The following is a 22,665-nucleotide window of genomic DNA, read 5'->3' on the forward strand; positions in this document are numbered from 1 at the left end:
AGAGTGGTCCATTCAAAGAAAAACTTATAAATGAAGACCGCTTCAGAGAAATGGCTGATACCAGAGAGCAAAGGCAGATGGGGCTGCAGCCTGAGAGCCAGGTGGATGATGAGAGTGATGATGACCAGCAGGAAGCCCCACGTGGCAGCCTGCAAAGTCACTCGCAGGCCACGTGCAGCGAGCTCCCTGCAGGATAGGCGGCAATGGCATCCGGTCGCAGTTCTGCCGGCTCTGGGGAGGACAGTGACAGCAGCGGCCAGGGAGGGGCGCTAATGGCCGAGATAAAGCTCCTGGAGTCCCCAGTGTGCCTCCAAAACTTCCATCTTGGTGACGATCTACCAGAAGAGGCACCTGGGGGCAACTAAAAGGCTAAGAAGACCAAGCCAAAGCTGCAGGAAGCGGTAAGCTATGTCTATGCCCCCCTCCCTGTACCCCCTGAGTCGGCGGCAGGCTCAGCTCGCTGTATAAACCCCGTTGCCCTGCCCAACCGGGGTTCTGCTGTGGATCCGGTGCAAAGGCGCGGGGAGATTGCACAGCGCAGTAGTGAGGCGCAGAGCTCCGTCTCTGCTTGTAGTAGCGGGGACGCAGCAGGAGGTGCATCAGCCGAGAGGCTGGACAGTGAGGGCGGCCCGGCGGCGGGCGTTCCGTCAGGCCACGATGCTGTGGTGCGCTCCTCAGTGGGAGGCGGGAGCGGCCCTGTGTTGGGGGCAGCTCCGGTAGCCTCGGCGCCTCTGAATGCTGTTGCCGCTGATCACTTAGTTGAGGAGCAGCGGCAGTGTGAGGAGGCTGTCAGGGCTGAGCGTTCCAGTCCTCCCACCAAAGTGCTATTCTGTGTTGGCGCCACTGGTCAGGAAGATCCTGATGCTAGAGATCAGCGGCGCCTCACAGCGGCGCATGACTACAAATTCAAAACAGTGGAAATTACCGACTGATGATGTGGAGGGCACACACAAGACCAGGGGTAAGGTCGCTTCCAGTTCTATGGAGGTGACTGAGCCCCTTGTGCCTGATGCGGAGGTCAAAAGGTCATCCCCCATTGTCACTGGTCCAGCAGGAATGAATGTGGTGGTGGGTGTGAATGAGGCCAATTCATTGCCTAGTGGTGTTGTTGTTGGTTTGGTGGAGGGTGAGATGGAGGTGGGCAATAGTGATGCTGTTGGGGCTAATGTAGTCACTGGTCCGGTTGCCCCCCCCCGGGGGTGGCAACGTCTGTCCAGAGTTATGCCAGTGTCACCTCCGGGGCAAATAGGGCATCCTCCTCGTCTCCGGGCTTTGGGGACGTTGCAACGGCGCCTTCTGGAGGCTCTAAAGAAGGGTGAGAGATCACTAATGGTAGAGGGTCGAGAGGTTGATCTATCCTTCTAGATAGAGAGGCATGGCCTCGGGGCCTTCCGAGAGCAAAAAGGGGGGATACAGTGTGGTCCCTCCCAACAGGCGGGCCAGGCAGTGTGCATAGGAATGTGGTCCGTCTTCGGTGGAGGGGCAGTGATGCATGTCCTCCAAGGTCTAAGGTTGTGGAGCTCCTGCTGAGGATGGGCTTCAAAGAGATTGACATCTACGCCTTGATACATCCCTATTCCACGCCTGAGTTTGATGTCAGCTTTGTTCGGCCGGAGGGGCTTGAGCTCTTCTGGACGAATTATGAGTTGGCAAAAAATGAGCCCGGTTGGCGAGACTTTGCCGTTCAGGCAGTGTCTCGCCAAAACCAGATCAAGAAAGTGACCGTGATGACTCGTAACGAGTCGCTTTCTTGTTATGACATCATGACGTGGCTTGGTCGGTATGGAGAAGTGGTGGAGATGCCAAAGAAAAACCGCGACGAGTTTGGTATCTGGTCAGGGGCCTGGACGTTTATGGTAAAACTTAAGCGTTCAGGTGGTACGGTTGCCCACATTCCATCATCTGCCTTCCTGGGTAGGGATTGTATCCTGGTCTTCTATCAGGGGCAACCGAAGCTCTGTCACAGGTGCGGCGACCCCACACACTTCAGTGCAAACTGCACTGTGCAGAAATGTGCATTGTGTGGGGGTGTCGGCCATCTTGCCGCCTCTTGTGTGGAGATTAGGCGCCACCTGTGTGGTGAGTTAGGTCACCCATTCAGCCGTTGTCCTCGATCCTTCGCTAATGCAGTCGAGACCCCGGTGGGAGAAAGCCGTGAGGCCGATTCTGCTGGGGAGGGGACTAACAGGGGTGGGGGAGCTGAGGGGCCAGGGAAGAAAAGCAATAAAAAGACGCCTGCCCAGCTGAGGCGTCTAGACAAGCGCAGACAGGAGAGGGAGCGAGGCGAGCCACAGGATACTGGGGTGGCCCCTGTCCTGGATGCCAGTGTTGCTGCTGAGGCCCCGAGGGATGATGAGTTGGATGAGGAGGTCAGGAGGATCCACAGGGAGGAAACTGCCTCTGCCTCAGAATCCTCCCATTATGAAAGTATGGATGAGGATAATAAGCGGTGGCTAGAGAACAAGCGTAAGCTCAGCACCAAAAAGAAGAGAAAGAAGGGAGATAAAACATCTTCTCCCGCTCTGACCAAGGTACCTAAGGAAGGTAAAACTGACTCCCCTCTAGTTGGTCTTTCTAACCGGTTCCAAGTCCTTGATAACATCTCTTCCTCAGAAGAGGAGGCTGAGGGTGAGGTTCCGGCTTCGGCCGAGCTTACAGGGGGCGCCGAGTCTCCTTCTCCTGGGGATGCAAGGTCCTTGGGGGAGGGACTGGCCCAGAGTCCGGAGACGAGGACGAAAAAAGAAGGAAAAATGTGGGAATGGACACGTCTGTATCATTGAAGAGGGGGAAGGATTCCTCCTCTGAGGCAGAGGATAAGGGGAGTGGGAAGAAGAAAGCCATCTAACTCAATCACCAATGATGGCGGTACCCACTCCGTTGACGCTGGCGTCCATTAATGTCGCCAGCATTAAGTCAAATACAGCTAGATTTGCGGCCTTTGATTTTCTCAGCCGGGTTGAAGCTGACATTTTCTTTTTGCAAGAGACCAGGCTGCCAAATATGGCAGAGGTGTTTATAGCTAAGAGGGAGTGGAGACTCGGGCCCTCCTATTGGTCTCTTGCGGCCGAGCCGTATAGCGGAGTGGCGGTCCTTTTTACCGCACCGGTAGGATGCCGACGGGTTATTGAGTAAGAAATGGGGAGGTGCCTGATATTAGATGTCCTCATGAAGGGACAGGAGCTTCGGCTCATTAATATCTATGGTCCCCAATCTAAGTGGGACCGGAAGTGTCTCTTTATGAGGATCAAGCCCTATTTTTTTACGAGTCGGCAGGTCGTTTTTGGAGGGGTCTTCAACACTGTCACGAGGCCCCGGGATAGAGGAGGTTCCAGAGACAAGCTGACTTATGATAGCGCCGCCCTTAATAGTATAGCTAGTGAGGCTCGTCTGGTGGATGTCCACATCTGGCACACCGCAGGCCACAAGGGGTTCACCTATCACAGAGGTAACTGTAGGTCCAGGATAGACAGGTTTTATTTAAAGGAGGAAGCCGTCTCTTCAGCAGTATCTGTTGTCGAGGTGGAGTTCTCCGATCACTGTATGATTTTGTTTTCCCTGAATGTTACAGAGACCCCCTGGATGGGAAGAGGCTTTTGGAGGCTCAATTCGTCTCTCTTGGAAGAAGCGGAGATAAGACAGTCCTTTGAGGATTTTCTTCAGAGCCAGGTACCCTTACTGGATCTTTGTAGTAGTAAGTCAGAGTGGTGGGAGATGTTTAAGAAAAGGGTGGCGAGATTCTTCCGCCAGCTCTCGAGCCTCAGGAGCCTGGACAGGTACCGCCTGTATCAGGGACTGAGGAGGAAACTCGAGCATCTTGTCTCAACTGGAGGTAGCCGCGAGGAGATCTCCAGAGTGAAATCTTTGCTAATGAGGTGTCAGTATGATAGACACGCATCTTTGGTTTTTGAGAGGGATTATGGGAAGTACAGCTCGCCCGACCCTTACAGAAACTGCAAGATGTCAGTGAATAGTAAAGTTGTTACAGGACTGGTTGACTCTGTGGGTTCCCTGAAAAGATCCAGATCAGGGATCCTGGAGGTCGTCAGATCCTTCTACTCGCACCTCTTGGGGAAGAGGGATCTGGATTGGGATGAGATGTCGGCTTTTCTGGCAGAAGCCGTCTACAGTTTGTTCTTCCAACTGTTATGGGGGAATAGACTGAACCTGGTCAAGAGGGAGGTTACTTACCGTACGAGGAGACTAGGAGGGTTGGGTATGGTCAACCCTGTGGTATTCCTTGTGAATACCTTCATTAAGATCAATATTGAAAACCTCTGGAAAGAGAGGGCTCCTCTGTGGGTATTCTCCTGTAGGGGATGGTTTCAGCCTTTCTTCCAGGAATGGGAGACAGGAGGGCAAGTGAAGGATCTACGCACACCGCATGGACATCTCCCGGCTTACGCTACCGTGGTTCTGAAGGTAATTCGCCGGTGGGGTCTGGGAAAGTGGGAGGTCAGGACTCTGCCAAGGAAGCTCCTTGACAAAAGGGTTCTGTTGACCCATTTTCAGAGGCCTCTGGCGCTCAGGGATTGCCCAAGTCGGGGTCTTGGGTGGGTCTGCATCTTTTAAGTGTAGGAGCTCTGAGGACAGGAACTGTCCTCGGGAGCATTGTGGTACCATGCTTGAAAGCATGGACCACTTCCTGCTTCGTTGTCCCTTTAACACAGAGGTGTACAACAGGGTGGGCGCCTCCATTGGCTGGCCCCGGCTGGCCGGTCTCTCTTATGCGGAATGGGCCTATGGAGCATTCGGAGACCTGGGTGGTCGGGACCGCTGCACCTTATTTCTAGTTAGCACAGTGGTTAGGTATCACACGTGGAACGCACGGTGCTTAGTATCGACGCAACGGAAAATTCTCCCAGTGGACGATGTGTTTAGGACCATACTCGGTGACCTGGTGAAGGTGCGCTCTCTGGAGTATGAGAGACTGGGTACACGGAGGGCCGCTCTCCTCTGGAGGGGCTTTTCTTTTAGTGTGTCCTAGTCTGGTCATCTCCTCTCCTGGTGGTGGGCTGCTGCTGACACCATTGATTTTTGTTTTTGATCAGTAGACAGTGATGTAGGGCTGCAGGCGCCGAACTTGGGCTTTGTTTGTTGTGGTTATTGTATTGTTTGTTATTGTATTGTTTATTTCTGTATATATTGCATATCAGGATATGGATTTGGGTGTAGGTGTTAGGTTGGGTGGTGGGAAAAGGGGGAAGGTGGGTTCATCTTGTGGGACACTGATTATTTAGGTGAAAAACTGGCACTGCCTGATCTGGCCTATGGACATTGGACTGAGGCATGAGACGCAGGACCAGCTCTCAGGTCAGTGCCGGGGTTGGGAATGGTGGGCTTGAGTGTGGGGTATTTTGTTTTGTTTTGTATATATTTATATAGTATTTATTTTATAAAAAAAAAAAAGTGTATATATTAGTTTGTATATATTTTTGTCGGCTATTGTTTATTTTACTTATTATATTGTTATTATTTGTTTGGTAACCGGACCAGATGTCACAGTGTAAGTAGTTGTTATTCTGTATATATGTATAATATGTGTGTGAGGAGAGAGGGAGCGGCTGGACCAGTTTCATTACATTGTTCATTTTGTGGTTGTTAATTTTGTTATGTTTCAGTTATTATTATTGTTATGTTTTTCATTTTTATAATAAAAAGATCTACAGGATCAGTAATGTAATGTATGTACACAGTGTCTGTACTGTAAATTCGCTATATTTATTATGCTTACTTATATGGTAAACTATTATATTAAGCTTACAGGAGACCATTCTCTTCCAACCTTTGGACATTGGTGACATTACTTGTAGTGAATCCAACGCTACAACAGTGATGGGATTCACGCATGCGCATTAGAGCCCATCGATCCACTCGGCGATCGGCTGCTAAGAGGCCTCCTACATAGCGCATGCGCGGGAGCTTCCTCTTCCTTTCAGCCTCCTGAGGTCGCCATGGCTCCTGTGGTCAGTATCGAGCTCCTCACGTTGTGCTCAGTAGATGGGGTCTTCCTGCCCCCGGTGACGGCTCCGCGGCTCCTCGCTGCTTTCCAGCTGTACGGTTCTCGGGACGAACGCTCCTGTCGGACTGGGATTGTGACGGCGGCGTGTGCAGCGTGGGGAGCCGCGGCCTGTGCCGGGTGCGGGGGAGGTGACGGGGACCTGCGGAGCACGGACCAGGAGCGGCTGCCAGGAAGAGGAGGTGCTGCGGGTAACCAGGCCCGATCCTCCGCGCCACCCCGGCCTGCAACCCTGCTCCTGTCCGCAGGCCAGCTCCAGCCGGCACCGCCATGTTCCCTCTGTACAGAGCGTTACAGGCCTGTAATCTGTAGAAGCTACAATGTACAGAGCGGGTGTAATGCGGTAGAGTAAGGGGCGGTGTATAGTATACAGGGCCCCGGGAGAGTGAGGGGTGGTATATAGTATACAGGGCCTCGGGAGAGTGAGGGGTGGTATATAGTATACAGGGCCCCGGGAGAGTGAGGGGTGGTATATAGTATACAGGGCCCCGGGAGAGTGAGGGGTGGTATATAGTATACAGGGCCCCGGGAGAGTGAGGGGTGGTATATAGTATACAGGGTCCCGCGAGAGTGAGGGGTGGTATATAGTATACAGGGCCCCGGGAGAGTGAGGGGTGGTATATAGTATACAGGGCCCCGGGAGAGTGAGGGGTGGTATATAGTATACAGGGCCCCGGGAGAGTGAGGGGTGGTATATAGTATACAGGGCCCCGGGAGAGTGAGGGGTGGTATATAGTATACAGGGCCCCGGGAGAGTGAGGGGTGGTATATAGTATACAGGGCCCCGGGAGAGTGAGGGGTGGTATATAGTATACAGGGCCCCGGGAGAGTGAGGGGTGGTATATAGTATACAGGGCCCCGGGAGAGTGAGGGGTGGTATATAGTATACAGGGCCCCGGGAGAGTGAGGGGTGGTATATAGTATACAGGGCCCCGGGAGAGTGAGGGGTGGTATATAGTATACAGGGCCCCGGGAGAGTGAGGGGTGGTATATAGTATACAGGGCCCCGGGAGAGTGAGGGGTGGTATATAGTATACAGGGCCCCGGGAGAGTGAGGGGTGGTATATAGTATACAGGGCCCCGGGAGAGTGAGGGGTGATATATGTATTATACAGGGCCCCGGGAGAGTGAGGGGTGATATATGTATTATACAGGGCCCCGGGAGAGTGAGGGGTGATATATGTATTATACAGGGCCCCGGGAGAGTAAGGGGTGAGATATATATATATATATTATACAGGGCCCCGGGAGAGTAAGGGGTGATATATATATATATATATATATTATACAGGGCCCCGGGAGAGTAAGGGGTGATATATATATGTATAGTATACAGGGCCCCGGGAGAGTAAGGGGTGATATATATATATATAGTATACAGGGCCCCGGGAGAGTAAGGGGTGATATATAGTATACAGGGCCCCGGGAGAGTAAGGGGTGATATATAGTATACAGGGCCCCGGGAGAGTGAGGGGTGATATATAGTATACAGGGCCCCGGGAGAGTGAGGGGTGATATATAGTATACAGGGCCCCGGGAGAGTGAGGGGTGATATATAGTATACAGGGCCCCGGCAGAGTGAGGGGTGATATATAGTATACAGGGCCCCGGGAGAGTAAGGGGTGATATATATATATATAGTATACAGGGCCCCGGGAGAGTAAGGGGTGATATATAGTATACAGGGCCCCGGGAGAGTAAGGGGTGATATATAGTATACAGGGCCCCGGGAGAGTAAGGGGTGATATATAGTATACAGGGCCCCGGGAGAGTAAGGGGTGATATATAGTATACAGGGCCCCGGGAGAGTAAGGGGTGATATATAGTATACAGGGCCCCGGGAGAGTAAGGGGTGATATATAGTATACAGGGCCCCGGGAGAGTAAGGGGTGATATATAGTATACAGGGCCCCGGGAGAGTAAGGGGTGATATATAGTATACAGGGCCCCGGGAGAGTAAGGGGTGATATATAGTATACAGGGCCCCGGGAGAGTAAGGGGTGATATATAGTATACAGGGCCCCGGGAGAGTAAGGGGTGATATATAGTATACAGGGCCCCGGGAGAGTAAGGGGTGATATATAGTATACAGGGCCCCGGGAGAGTAAGGGGTGATATATAGTATACAGGGCCCCGGGAGAGTAAGGGGTGATATATAGTATACAGGGCCCCGGGAGAGTGAGGGGTGATATATAGTATACAGGGCCCCGGCAGAGTGAGGGGTGATATATAGTATACAGGGCCCCGGGAGAGTAAGGGGTGATATATATATATATAGTATACAGGGCCCCGGGAGAGTAAGGGGTGATATATAGTATACAGGGCCCCGGGAGAGTAAGGGGTGATATATAGTATACAGGGCCCCGGGAGAGTAAGGGGTGATATATAGTATACAGGGCCCCGGGAGAGTAAGGGGTGATATATAGTATACAGGGCCCCGGGAGAGTAAGGGGTGATATATAGTATACAGGGCCCCGGGAGAGTAAGGGGTGATATATAGTATACAGGGCCCCGGGAGAGTGAGGGGTGATATATAGTATACAGGGCCCCGGCAGAGTGAGGGGTGATATATAGTATACAGGGCCCCGGGAGAGTAAGGGGTGATCTATAGTATACAGGGCAAGGGGTGATGTATAGTATACAGGGCCCCGGGAGGGTAAGGAGTGGTATATAGTATACAGGGCCCCGGGAGAATGAAGGGTGGTATATAGTATACAGGGCCCCGGGAGAGTGAGGGGTGGTATATAGTATACAGGGCCCCGGGAGAGTGAGGGGTGATATATGTATTATACAGGGCCCCGGGAGAGTGAGGGGTGATATATGTATATAGTATACAGGGCCCCGGGAGAGTAAGGGGTGATATATAGTATACAGGGCCCCGGGAGAGTAAGGGGTGATATATAGTATACAGGGCCCCGGGAGAGTAAGGGGTGATATATAGTATAAAGGGCCCCGGTAGAGTGAGGGGTGGTATATAGTATACAGGGCCCCGGGAGAGTGAGGGGTGGTATATAGTATACAGGGCCCCGGGAGAGTGAGGGGTGGTATATAGTATACAGGGCCCTGGGAGAGTGAGGGGTGGTATATAGTATACAGGGCCTCGGGAGAGTGAGGGGTGGTATATAGTATACAGGGCCCCGGGAGAGTGAGGGGTGGTATATAGTATACAGGGCCCCGGGAGAGTGAGGGGTGGTATATAGTATACAGGGCCCCGGGAGAGTGAGGGGTGGTATATAGTATACAGGGCCCCGGGAGAGTGAGGGGTGGTATATAGTATACAGGGCCCCGGGAGAGTGAGGGGTGGTATATAGTATACAGGGCCCCGGGAGAGTGAGGGGTGGTATATAGTATACAGGGCCCCGGGAGAGTGAGGGGTGGTATATAGTATACAGGGCCCCGGGAGAGTGAGGGGTGGTATATAGTATACAGGGCCCCGGGAGAGTGAGGGGTGGTATATAGTATACAGGGCCCCGGGAGAGTGAGGGGTGGTATATAGTATACAGGGCCCCGGGAGAGTGAGGGGTGGTATATAGTATACAGGGCCCCGGGAGAGTGAGGGGTGGTATATAGTATACAGGGCCCCGGGAGAGTGAGGGGTGGTATATAGTATACAGGGCCCCGGGAGAGTGAGGGGTGGTATATAGTATACAGGGCCCCGGGAGAGTGAGGGGTGGTATATAGTATACAGGGCCCCGGGAGAGTGAGGGGTGGTATATAGTATACAGGGCCCCGGGAGAGTGAGGGGTGGTATATAGTATAAAGGGCCCCGGTAGAGTGAGGGGTGGTATATAGTATACAGGGCCCCGGTAGAGTGAGGGGTGATATATATATATATATATTATACAGGGCCCCGGGAGAGTAATGGGTGATATATATATTATACAGGGCCCGGGAGAGTAAGGGGTGATATATATATTATACAGGGCCCCGGGAGAGTAAGGGGTGATATATATATATATATATATAGTATACAGGGCCCCGGGAGAGTAAGGGGTGATATATATATATATATAGTATACAGGGCCCCGGGAGAGTAAGGGGTGATATATAGTATACAGGGCCCCGGGAGAGTAAGGGGTGATATATAGTATACAGGGCCCCGGGAGAGTAAGGGGTGATATATAGTATAAAGGGCCCCGGTAGAGTGAGGGGTGGTATATAGTATACAGGGCCCCGGGAGAGTGAGGGGTGGTATATAGTATACAGGGCCCCGGGAGAGTGAGGGGTGGTATATAGTATACAGGGCCTCGGGAGAGTGAGGGGTGGTATATAGTATACAGGGCCCCGGGAGAGTGAGGGGTGGTATATAGTATACAGGGCCCCGGGAGAGTAAGGGGTGATATATAGTATACAGGGCCCGGGAGAGTAAGGGGTGATATATAGTATAAAGGGCCCCGGTAGAGTGAGGGGTGGTATATAGTATACAGGGCCCCGGGAGAGTGAAGGGTGGTATATAGTATACAGGGCCCCGGGAGAGTGAGGGGTGGTATATAGTATACAGGGCCCCGGGAGAGTAAGGGGTGATATATAGTATACAGGGCCCCGGGAGAGTAAGGGGTGATATATAGTATACAGGGCCCGGGAGAGTAAGGGGTGATATATAGTATACAGGGCCCCGGGAGAGTAAGGGGTGATCTATAGTATACAGGGCAAGGGGTGATATATAGTATACAGGGCCCCGGGAGGGTAAGGGGTGGTATATAGTATACAGGGCCCCAGGAGAGTGAGGGGTGATATATAGCATACAGGGCCCCGGGAGAGTGAGGGGTGATATATAGCATACAGGTCCCCGGGAGAGTGAGGGGTGATCTATAGTATACAGGGCCCCGGGAGGGCACGGAGTGACGTGTAGTATACAGGGCCCCGGGAGGGCACGGGGTGACGTGTAGTATACAGGGCCCCGGGAGTGTGAATGTCATAATATTATGGGGTCCAGGATCATGAACTGTGTAATCTGTTCTAATAATCTGTTATGTAATCTGTTCTAATATACAGTGGCTTGTGAACGTATTCACACCCTTGGCATTTTTCGTGTCTTGCTACCTCACAACTTTGAATTTCAGGCTATGTGCCCACGATGCAGAAATGAAGCAGAAAATTTCTGCATCTCCCTGGCAGAAAAAACGCATGCAGATTGTACATGCGTTTTTCCTGCCAAATACATGCATATTTGAAGCGTTATTCACATGCGTTTCTGCATGCGGATTGACAAGCGCTTTCCAGGCGATTTTAGCATCACTTGGAAAGTGCTTGACAACTAGGTCACACTATATAAATCCAAGCAAACAGCATGGATTTATATAGAGTGACTTTAAGAATGGTTAAAAATAAAAAATAAGCCTATACTTACCTTCCGATGGCCCGGCATGTGTTGCTGCGCTCGTTCCTGGCTGCCAGCTGATCGCGGGACACTGCACTGAAGTGCATGCGGTCACATGACTGTGACGTCACCGCAGGTCCTTCAGTCCTGCCCGCAAGCACAGGGAAGGAGACCGGGGGCTGTCAGAAGGTGAATATAATCTTTATTTTTTATTTTATTCTTTTTTTTTTTACAGGTACAATGGTACCCAAGTCTGGAGGAGTCTTCTCTCCTCCAGACTTGGGTACCATCCGCACATTGAAACGCATATAATCCGTGAGTACAAATGTACTGACATGGATTATGTGCGTGTCAATGGCGGCGATTACGCCGCGCTTTTGCAAAATTAATGGACATGCTTCAGATTTTTTAGCGCAGCATAAACGCTGCGGAAAAATCCGCAGCATGGCCATTGACAGTGCGGCTTGTCATTGGGGACCATGGGGGGCGATTACCATGCGTTTTTGAAGCGTTTATGCTGTGGAAATTCCGCAGCATAAACGCTTGAAAAACGCATCGTGGGCACCCAACCTAACAGGGTTTTTTTTTTGAGGGCTTGCATTAGTTCATGTAAAGAACATGCCTTCAACTGTGAACATTTAGTTTTCTTTTTATTGTGAAGCGAATAACAAATAGGGCAAAATAACTTAAAATTTCAGTGTGCATAACTGTTCACCCCCCTAAAGTCAGTATTTTTTTTAGCGCCTTCTTTTGCGGCAATTACAGCTGCAAGTCTCTTTGGATAAGTCTCTCTGAGCTTTCCACATCTTACCACTGGGATTTTTACCCATTCTTCAAGGCAAAACTGCTCCCGCTCCTTCAAGTTAGGCCTTCTTCACACATTCTGATATTTCCAGTACTGGAAAAATAAGTGCCAGTGCTATCAGTGTGACACGAAGTAGAATACAATACCGAATAGAAATGACAGAGGTTTAGGTGTTAGATGTGCAAAGATAGAGATAGAAAATGTCCGTGAGATGTTTAATTAGTGCATTTTGCTGTACATGTATTTAGCTAATGAAAAAAATTACATGGGTTCCACCCTAGTTTTTGATAACTAGCCAAGGTAAAGCAGACAGCTGTGGGCTTATATTATCAGGCTGGGAAGGTCAATGGATATTTGGCCCTTTTCAGCCTAAAAATACAAGCCAGCAGCCGCCCTAGAATTGGAGCATCACATTAGATGTGCAAATTCTGGCGCTGTGCCCGGCTCTTCCCAATTGCCCTGGTGCGGTGGCAATCGGGGTAATAGTATGGTGACAGCTGTGATTTGTCAAAAAACACAGCTGCCATCAAACCCTGGGGTTAGTAATGGAGAGGTGTCTATCAGACACCCCCCTTACTATCCCAGTAATAAAAACTCAAACAAAAAAATACTTTTGAATAGACTCCTAAACACCATCCCTCGTTCACCAGTTTATTGAAAAGAGAAAAAAAAAACATGTGGTTCTACCGTAGTCCACCCAATACAATGTAATCCAGAAATAAATACCTGAAGGAAAAAAAGGGAGAGAAATAAAAACAATACAGTCCCTTGTTCACCAATTTATTTGTAAAAATGTTGCCACGAAGCTCCGATACAGTCCACGTTCCCTGAATCTGGCTCCGACGACTGGATAGCAAGGAACGTTCCTGCTATTCACAGGAGCTGGGTACTGACATGTCTTATGGGAGTTGTAGTCAGTACCCGGCGCCTGTGAATAGCGGTCACTTTGCTGCTATTCACAGGGGCCATAGTCGGACGCAAGGAACATGGACTACATCTGAGCTTCTTGGCAACATTTTGGGTAATAAATTGTTGAACGAGGGACTGTCTACTGTTTCTATTTCTGTCTTTTTATGTTTTTCAGGAATCCTTGTTGGATTACTTCGGACCTGCATGCTTTTTTTTTTTTTTTTTTTAATTAAATAAATTGCTGAATGAGGGATGGTGTGGGGAGTCTTTAATCAAATAGTATTTTGTCTTTGTTTTTATTTTTTTATTGCGGCTTTAGTAATGGTGATGTCTGATAGACATCTCTCCATTACTAACCCCAGGGCTTGATGGATTTTTGACAAATCATATGTCATCAACCCCAATACTATTACCCTGATTGCAACTGCACCAGGGAGGTCGACAAGAGCCGGGCAAAGTGGCAAAATTGGCGCATTTAATGGATACCCCAATTCTGGGGCGGCTCCGGTCTGGCAAGATCCCAATTATTATGGACTTTTCCAGCCTGATAATATAATCCGGCAGCTGTCTGCTTTCCCTTGGCCTTTTATTAAAAATAGGTGGGACCCCATGTAATTTTTTGCATTTTTTTAGCTAAATACATGTACATTTAGCTACACACTCAAGGTACTAATTATCTATCTACACCATATCTATTATCTATCTATATCTTTGCACATCTTTAACACTTAAACATCTGTCATTTCTATTCTGCATTCTATTCCGGTACATGTCACACAAATGTCTCACTTTATCTGTGTGCGGGACGTATTGACATCCGTGCTGCCGGAAAAAAATAAGACATGTCTATGTATGGTTCACACAGATACACGGTCCGTGTGAACACACGGACATGTGCGCAGCACCATAGATTATAATGGGTGTGTAATTGTATCCAGTACATGTGAAAATTTTCACCACACCTACTGGAAACACTGACTGTGAAGGTAGCCTTAGATGGTTTCCTCAGGTGAACAGCAATCTTTAAGTCTGACCACAGATTCTCAATTGGATTAAGGTCTGGGCTTTGACTAGGCCACTCCAAAACATTTACACATTTCCCCTTAAACCACTCGAGTGTTGCTTTAGCAGTATGCTTTGGATCATTGTCTTGTTGGAAGGTGAACCTCGATCCCAGTCTCAAATCACTGACAGACTGAAATAGGTTTTGCTCACGATTATCCCTGTATTTTGCACCATCCCTCGACTCGGACCTTGCTGCCAAAAAACATCCCCACAGCATGATGCTGCCACCACCATGTTTCACTGTGGGAGGGTGTTCTTGGGGTGATGAGCTGTGTTGGTTTGGCGCCAGATAGAGCATTTACCTTGGTGGCCAAAAAGTTACATTTTGGTCTCATCTGACCACAGCACTCTCCTCCATACTTTTGGGGAGTCTCCCACATATCTTTTGGCAAACTCAAAACAAGCCCTACAATTTTTGTGTGTAAGTAAAGGCTTTTTTCTGCCCACTCTTCCATAAAGGCCACCTCTATGGAGTGTACGGCTTATTGTGGTCTTATGGACAGATACTCCAGTCTCTGCTTGGGAACTCTGCAGCTCCTTCAGGGTTACCTTTTGGTCTCTGTGCTGCCTCTCTAATTAATGCCTGTGCTGAGAGTTTTGGTGGGCGGCCTTCTTGTGGCAGGTTTGTTGTGGCACCATGTTTTTTTCATTTGATGATAATGGATTTGATGGTGCTCCGGGGGGCCATCAGATATTGGGATTTTTTTTATAACCCAATCCCGACTTGTGCTTCTCAACAACTTTGTCCCTCCTTGTTTGGAGATCTCCTTGGTCTTCATGGTGGTGTTTGGTTAGTGGAGCCTCTTGCTTAATGGTGTTGCAGCCTCTGTGACCTTTCAGAAAAGGTAAAGTGTATATAGTGACAGACATGTGACACTGAGGCTGCGTACCCACTATGCGGTTTTCAAGCGTTTTTGCTGCGGAATTTCCGCAGCGAAAACGCTTGGTAATACGTGCCCCATGGTCCCCAATGATAATCCGCATGTGCTGTGTACATGCTGCGGAAATTTCCGCTGCGGATTATCATTGCGGAAAAATACGCAGCATGTCCATTCATTTTGCGGACACGCAGCTTAATTGCCGCCATTGACTTGCATTGAAACGCATAATATCCGTTTCAGTACATTTGTACACATGGATATTATGCGTTTCTATGTGCGGATGGTACCTGGGTTTGGAGAAGATGAGACTCTCCTCCGGACCCAGGTACCATAGAACCTGTTAAAAAAAAGAATTTAAAATAAAGATTATACTTACCTTCTGATGTCCTCCCGGTGTTTTCTCCGCTCAGTCTGGTCTGCTGTATGGGTCGTGGTGTTGTGAAGGACCTGCCATGATGTCATGGAGTCATAAGACCTGACACATGACTCAATGATGTCACTGCAGGTCCTTCACACCATTGCGAGCCGCCCAAGACACCGGATGCTGAGGAGAAAACACCGGGAGGACATCGGAAGATGAGTATAATCTTTATTTTTTATTTTTTACCATTCTTATTCTTTTTTTTTTTAACTAACTTGGTCACACTACTATCAATCCATTCCTGTTGCATGGGTTTATATAGTGTGACCAAGTTGACAAGCACTTTCCAAGTGATGCTAAAATCCCTTGGAAAAGCGCTTGATAACCTGCATGCAAAAATGCATGCAAAAACACTTGACAAACGCTTCTACCGGGCAGGAAAAACGCATGTAAAATCCGCATGTGTTTTTCCTGCCAGGGAAAAGCGGAAAAAATATGCAGCATTTCTGCATCGTGGGCACTTAGCCTTAGATTGCACACAGGGGGACTTCCTTTCACTAAGTAAGTGATTTATGAAGTTAACTACTTGCACTAGAAAATTTTAGGGTCTTTGTAGGAAAAGGGGTGAATACATATGCACATGCCAATTTTTAGTTATTTGATCCCATAAATTTAATTTATGCCTATATTTTTCTCACTTCATTCTCACTTCACCAACTTGGAGTATTTAGTGCTGATGCATCACACAAAAATCGGATTATAAAAACATTTACACACAGGTTGTAATGTAACAATATAGGTAAAAAGCCAAAGGGCAGGGGTGGTGAATACTTTTGCATGCCACTGGAAATGTATCACATACTGGACCATGAATGTTGATTCATGATATACATTCTAATATAAAGGGCTCCAGGGTGAATGATGTGTTATAATATATTACGGCCCGAGGAGAATGGCTGGTGATCGGTAATATAGATTATCGTATAAACCAAGGCTGTGTAGTCGGAGTCGGTATAAAATGGACCGAATCCAACTCCTAAGGCTATGTGCCTACGATGCAGAAATGCTCCGGATTTTTTCCTGAGCGTTTCTGCATCTCCCCTGGCAGAAAAAACGCATGCGGATTGTACATGCCTTTTTCCTGCCAGGGACAAGCGGATGTGAAGCGTTCTTCACTTGCATTTCCGCATGCGGGTTGCAAAGCGCTTTCCAAGCGATTTTAGCATCACTTGGAAAGTGCTTGACAACTTGGTTACACTATTTGCATGGATTTATATAGTGTGACCGTAAAGAATGTTTAAAAATAAAAAATAAAGCTATACTTACTTTCCGATGGGCCCTGGAGTCTTGCTTCCCTCCATTCTCCCTTGCCGGCAGATCGCGGTACACTGAAGGACCTGCCGACGTCAGCATCGCGTGACCAGTCACATGACTATGACGTCAGCGCAGGTACTTCGCGAGCTGCCGGCAAGCGAAGACAAGGAGAGCAGGGGCCATCAGAAGGTAAGTATAATATTTATTTTTTATTTTATTCTTTTTTTTACAGTTTCTATGGTACCCGGGTCCGGAGGAGAGTCTCCTGTCCTCCACACCTGGGTATCATCCGCACATTGGAACGCGTGGAATGTGCATCTACATATACAGTGATGCTGAATCCATGCGGTCCAATGCAAGTCAATGGCGGCGAAAACGCAGCGCTTCCGCAAAATAATTGGTAGTGCTGCGTTTTTTTCCGCAATGATAATCCGCAGCGGAAATTTCCGCAGCATGTGCACAGCACATGCAGATTATCATTGGGGAACATGGCAGACCTTCTAACATGCGATTTTTTTTTAAGCGTTTCTGCAGCGTTTTTGCCACTGCGGAAACGCTTAAAAAATGCATCGTGGGCACACAGCCTGAAATATATAATAAATTGGGTGCAGTAGTTCAGTACAGTTTGTGGGGAATATTTTTTTTTTATAAGAATATGGGAAAGTTATGAAATGTCCTATAAATGTCTGTCCTATTCCTGATCTAAGGGTCTAGACTTTTAGCGGAGATGAATCTGTGCTACAGTAAATTTATCACTTACACATGAGCCATGTATGAGGGAGTCGGAGGTTCGGCTTGCCGACTCCACAGCCCTGTTATCCATGGCCTCTGGAGAATAGATGGTGATTAGTATTATATGTTAAATTATACAGGACTTCAGGATCATGAAGCATGATCTATAATATACTAATATACATTATAATAGACAGGGCTCCAGGATGGTGATCTGTAGTAGTATAATATACGGCGCTCCAGGTTCATTATTAGCAGCCTGTCTGCAGCTCAGGCCTAGAATGGGTTATAAATGGTCATTATACATGCGGTGTGTTGGAATATGCGGTGTGTGGTGCCGTAGTTCATCTTTAGGAACAGCTGTGTACTCATCATGGTAGACCCTCCGTGCAAGGTATATTCCAGGGGTGTAGCACAGATGGAAGGCTGACACGTATGATACTCTGTAGCCATACACCATAATATGACGCCTATAGATACAAATAATGTATAGTGTTCAGTGCACTGTTGGAGGTCTCTGCATCAAACAGCCTTTCTGTACAGTATAAAGAAAAGCAAAAAAGACATGTCCTACATTGGATGAATAGAGACCTATGGCATATACACTGTTATCTTTCCAGCATGTAAACCTGACATGGGGGTCTAACATATCATCCAGCTCTAGTCCGTGCACAGGAGTCAGCTAATATGTGCTGGTAAGAGTTGTGTGGCCGGATCACCCGGTATTACTGCATAATAGTCTGTAATACCCATTGTAAGGTGGTGGTTACATTATACTGTAAAATATCCATCTGGATGACCGTGTTATTAATATATCTATCCTGGTTGTGACCTACAGAACTGATAGAAAGAAACTGCTGATCTGTCATATATATGATCTGTGGAGATCAAGGACCTACGACCACCTGTGGTCAGTCTTGGGCCAGGTTCACACTTGGCAGGAAAGCCCACTTATGCTGCATGTGTAACCAGCACTGGAATGATTTCACTCCGCTACATTCAAAGTGGTCAAACAGTGAAATCTGCAATATTTCCAGCACATGAGAATTTTCATCTACGATAACGAGACTGTATTTAGGTATATGTCCAATATCTCATTACTACTATTGGTTCTTGGTTTCTCTAGAAAAAGCCTGCAACAAAGGGCAGCAAGAAAAAGAAGCAGCTGCTGAAGTTCACCTTGGACTGCACACATCCTGTGGAAGATGGCATCATGGATGCTGCTAACTTTGTAAGTGTAGACTTAGGGAGGGTGGATTTTGGGCTTCTTCTTTCTGATGGGATTTGACCCCCCCCCCCCCCCCCCCACAAAAAAAAAAAAAAAGTATAGAAAAGACTCCATTAAAGAGGAGCTAGAACAGCACATAAATTTAGTGGTCGCTCCCAGGTACTATACCTGATCTCCTATTCACTTTAATTGGAGCCGAGCAGCCACTAAGCAATGTATGGAGCCTGGGTGTTCAGCCTCAGTTCACTGTTTACATCCAGCCGGAGCTCATCAGTGGGGAGATAAGCTACCGGTCAGTCCAAAACGGACAGGATAGATAATGCACTTTACTACATTAGTAGTACAGTGTACTATCAATGTGATCAGATAGTCGCATGTTAAATTGTTCCATGTGGAAAAAGGAGTTCATAAAAGAAACCCGCTCTGACCTTCTATCATCACCTCTGGCGGACTCGAGTCGTTCATGTTTTTATATGGACAGTTCCTCAGCTGGCTGCCGTGTAACCCTACATTGATTGTCGCCCTTTCTGGCTCCGTTCTATAGTGTCCAGAGGAATTATTGTGCCCTCCTTTTACATAATCGGTGGCAAAGGAACTCTCTAAGTGGTCTGGAATCATTCCAGGAGATGTAGTTGAGATATTCCTCTTGTTAGGACTGAGAACAAATAAAACATTTTAGTAGAGGTCCTGTTTTGCTGACTAGATCCCAATTCTGACACTTTACACTACACTACATTACAGGAGCAGTTTTTGCACGACCGTATCAAAGTGAACGGGAAGGTTGGCAACCTGGGCGGTGGTGTTGTCTCCATCGAGAGAAGCAAAAGCAAGATCACCGTAACTTCAGAAGTACCATTTTCCAAGAGGTGAGTGGTGTGAGGAGCAAGGTGCATGCACCCCACTCTGAGGATTTTTCGGTGCCGGGCGGTAATGTGACCACTAGTATGAGATTTGCATACATGCAGTCAAATGACTAGATGTTCACAACCTCGCTCAATACAAGTGTATTGAGAAAGTCTGGGCACATCTAGTCAGAATGTGACTGGAAGTATGCAACCCCACACCAGTCTTAGAGCTCGCTGAAGTACAGTGACCTGATTTTCATTGAATCAGACACATCTCATAACCAATCATTATACAATTATGTTGCTAAACTAGAGATTGCTGCAGCCATAGAAAGGCGTTTGCAGAATATGAATTTTTTTATGAAAACAGAAGGCAGAACATAATTTGAGAAATATTGTCTATAATGATGTACTAGGCATCTGTATGTAAAGAAGGATATCTTCATCCACTGACTTCAAGGGATTGAAGCTGGACACAATTCACTTTATTGGTTTATATGCATTATGTACCATCTTAGGGGGACTGTTAGGATAGAGAAGAGCTAAAGTTCTAAAATGTTGAGAAGGACACTCATTTTCTATGTATTTGCCTCTAATATGTAGAGCAGAGAAATGTTGCAATGAACATCAACAGTTCTGGAGGACTCAGGGTGTCCACACATTATATGTACTGTCCATTGGTCTCATTGCACATGTGCAATACTTCATTTCGCCTCTGGTGGTGCTGCAGAGAAATCTGTGATCCGTGATCATTTTCTTCTTTTTTTTATTTTTATTTTTTTATAAATAGGTACTTGAAATATCTGACAAAGAAATACCTGAAAAAGAACAGTCTCCGTGATTGGCTCCGTGTGGTTGCCAACAGTAAGGAAAGCTATGAGTTAAGATACTTCCAGATCAACCAGGATGAGGAGGAGGAAGAGGATGAAGATTAAATTTTTAGATCTGGATGCATTTTGTATTACTCATAATAAACGTGGGAACACATTCATTTGTTGCAGAGTTTTTATTAATTTTATTTTTTTCCCTCTTGCAGAATATCCATGAAGCAAGGCATGGATTTTATTAGGAGGGGGGAGCTTTGTAGCCACTAACATAAGAGACGCATTATATCAATCCAAGTGGGCCCTCTGATGTCCATCATCCACATGTTTGTGGATGAAAGTAAAAGGAATAACCACAATGGTGTAGACTTGTAATCCAAATTATCATTGGAAGATGGGTCTCCAATGGCAACACGTTTTTGAGCGCTCAGGGCTCCTATCTCAAGCATAACAGGACTAAAAGCATTCAATGATAATAACACATAGCCGCCATAGTATGGCACTGATCTTCTGGGCAGTGGGATGTTCTAAACAAAGAACATAATATAAAAGGACAAATAATGAGTTAAAAGGGGAAAGCAACAATGGGCTTATTTGTTCTAAAAAAATAATTAATGATCAAGAGAAGCCCTAAGCACGATGCAATGCGTTGCTAATGGATCCATCTTCTGACAGTAAATTGCATTAAGACATCTACACCATTGTGATTATTCATTTTTTACCAGTATGTCCATCATAACGGCACGACAGGAGTTAAGTCCTCTGTTCCTCTAGGGACCGGAAACACATGAGAGGTTAGGATTAGGATAGGGGAGCCCAGAGGTCCGGATCGTCCTCCAAAAAATCCAGAAGATGTGTATCCTGTAACACTAAGCTTCAGGACTCGTATAAAAAGAGGCTGTGTAAAGAATGTATAGCTGAGGTTTTAAAGGAAGAAAAAGCTTCCGTTTTGACGGACATGAGATCTATGATCCATGAGGAGGTCCAGAACACAAGTCTCCAGCCATATACCTTCCCATACACAGCCGTCACCCCAAATAGTTCAACCCTCTCCTCACCAGAAAAGATCCAGGTGGGAGATGGAAGAGTTGTCTGAGGAAGGAGAATATTTAGACTCCGCATCAGAGAACAGTCTGGAAGAGGATGAGGATCGCTTCTATCAGTTACCCTCACAAGAGAGGAAAAAAATGTCTTCTCTGCAGAACATACGGATGAGCTATTGAAATCCGTTAGACATACTATGAACTTGGAAGACACAAGTCTCCCACTCCAGACAGGATGAAATGTTCGCAGGTCTAAGGACTCAGAGAAATAGTGTTCCCAGTAAATGAGCATCTAAAAGCAATGATTATGGAAGAATGGGAAGAAGTGGAAAAAAGACTCATTGTGCCAAGAGACTTTAAATCCCTTCTTCCTTTCAATCCGGAGGACATCAAACTTTGGGAGGAAATCCCTAAGGTAGATGTCCCAATAGCGAAAGTGGCTAAGAAAACGTCCATCCCCTTTGAAGATTCATCTTGCCTCAAAGACGCAATGGATAGTAAGGCGGAGAGCATGCTCAAGAGGAGTTGGGAAGCCTCAGCCGCCATAATTAAAGCTAATATCGCTGCCACTTCAGTGGCAAGATCCATGTGCTTCTGGTTGGACGAGCTGTCAGATCAAATTAGGTCCGACTCCCCTGTAGAAATGCTATCAGGCTCTTTTCCTATGTTAAAGCTGGCAACACAATTCATGGCTGATGCCTCAGCCGAATCGGTCAGGTTCGCAGCTAGATGTAGTGTACTATCTAATACCGCTAGGCGGGCAATATGGCTAAAAACGTGGTCGTTGTGATAGCCGCTCAAAAAATAAGCTGTGCTCAATTCCTTTTTCGGGTACCCGGGTCTTTGGTCCAGTGTTGGACGAGATCCTAGAAAGAGCGTCCGACAAGAAAAAAGGTTTCCCGAGGATAGGGTTAAGAGATAACCGGCCCTTTTGTGGAACCTGTCGCTCCCCTAAGCATGATTACAGGGGTAAGGGTAAGACAGGGAGATGGTCTTACAGGAAGGGAGGAAAGGACAGAGCAGATCAGGTCTCCTCTGGGGCCCCAGCTAGACCATGACGCCATTGGAGTAGGGGGCAGGCTTCGTTTCTTTCGGGACAAGTGGGCGTCCATTACAAAAAATCAATGGATCCTACGTTAGTTAGGGGAAGGTTACAAAATAGACTTTTCCCATACTTCCCCTCGTCGTTTCCAAATCACTCGTCCTCGCTCCCCCGTAGATCTCAGAAGTCTATGGCAGGATATATTAGTCCTTCAATCCCTGCATGTGGTAAAACAGGTCCCCCCTTCAGAGCAGGGTTTAGGCCATTATTCCTCCCTCTT

The 22,665-nt window shown here is 47.6% G+C and overlaps 1 protein-coding gene across 1 annotated transcript; it reads left to right on the forward strand.

Annotated features, from left to right (window-relative positions):
• Positions 1-5,844: 5,844 nt before the first annotated feature.
• RPL22 (ribosomal protein L22) lies at positions 5,845-20,463 on the forward strand. The gene is made up of 4 exons (XM_073656699.1): positions 5,845-5,963; positions 18,530-18,634; positions 19,373-19,497; positions 20,267-20,463. Exons 1-4 carry the CDS (start codon positions 5,952-5,954, stop codon positions 20,409-20,411), a joined length of 387 nt encoding a protein of 128 aa, XP_073512800.1. The 5' UTR covers positions 5,845-5,951; the 3' UTR covers positions 20,412-20,463.
• Positions 20,464-22,665: the final 2,202 nt, after the last annotated feature.

The sequence above is a fragment of the Phyllobates terribilis genome, unplaced genomic scaffold (genome assembly GCF_046119375.1).
Source record: "Phyllobates terribilis strain yellow unplaced genomic scaffold, ASM4611937v1 Scaffold_12__6_contigs__length_324123572, whole genome shotgun sequence".
Taxonomy (NCBI): domain Eukaryota; kingdom Metazoa; phylum Chordata; class Amphibia; order Anura; family Dendrobatidae; genus Phyllobates; species Phyllobates terribilis.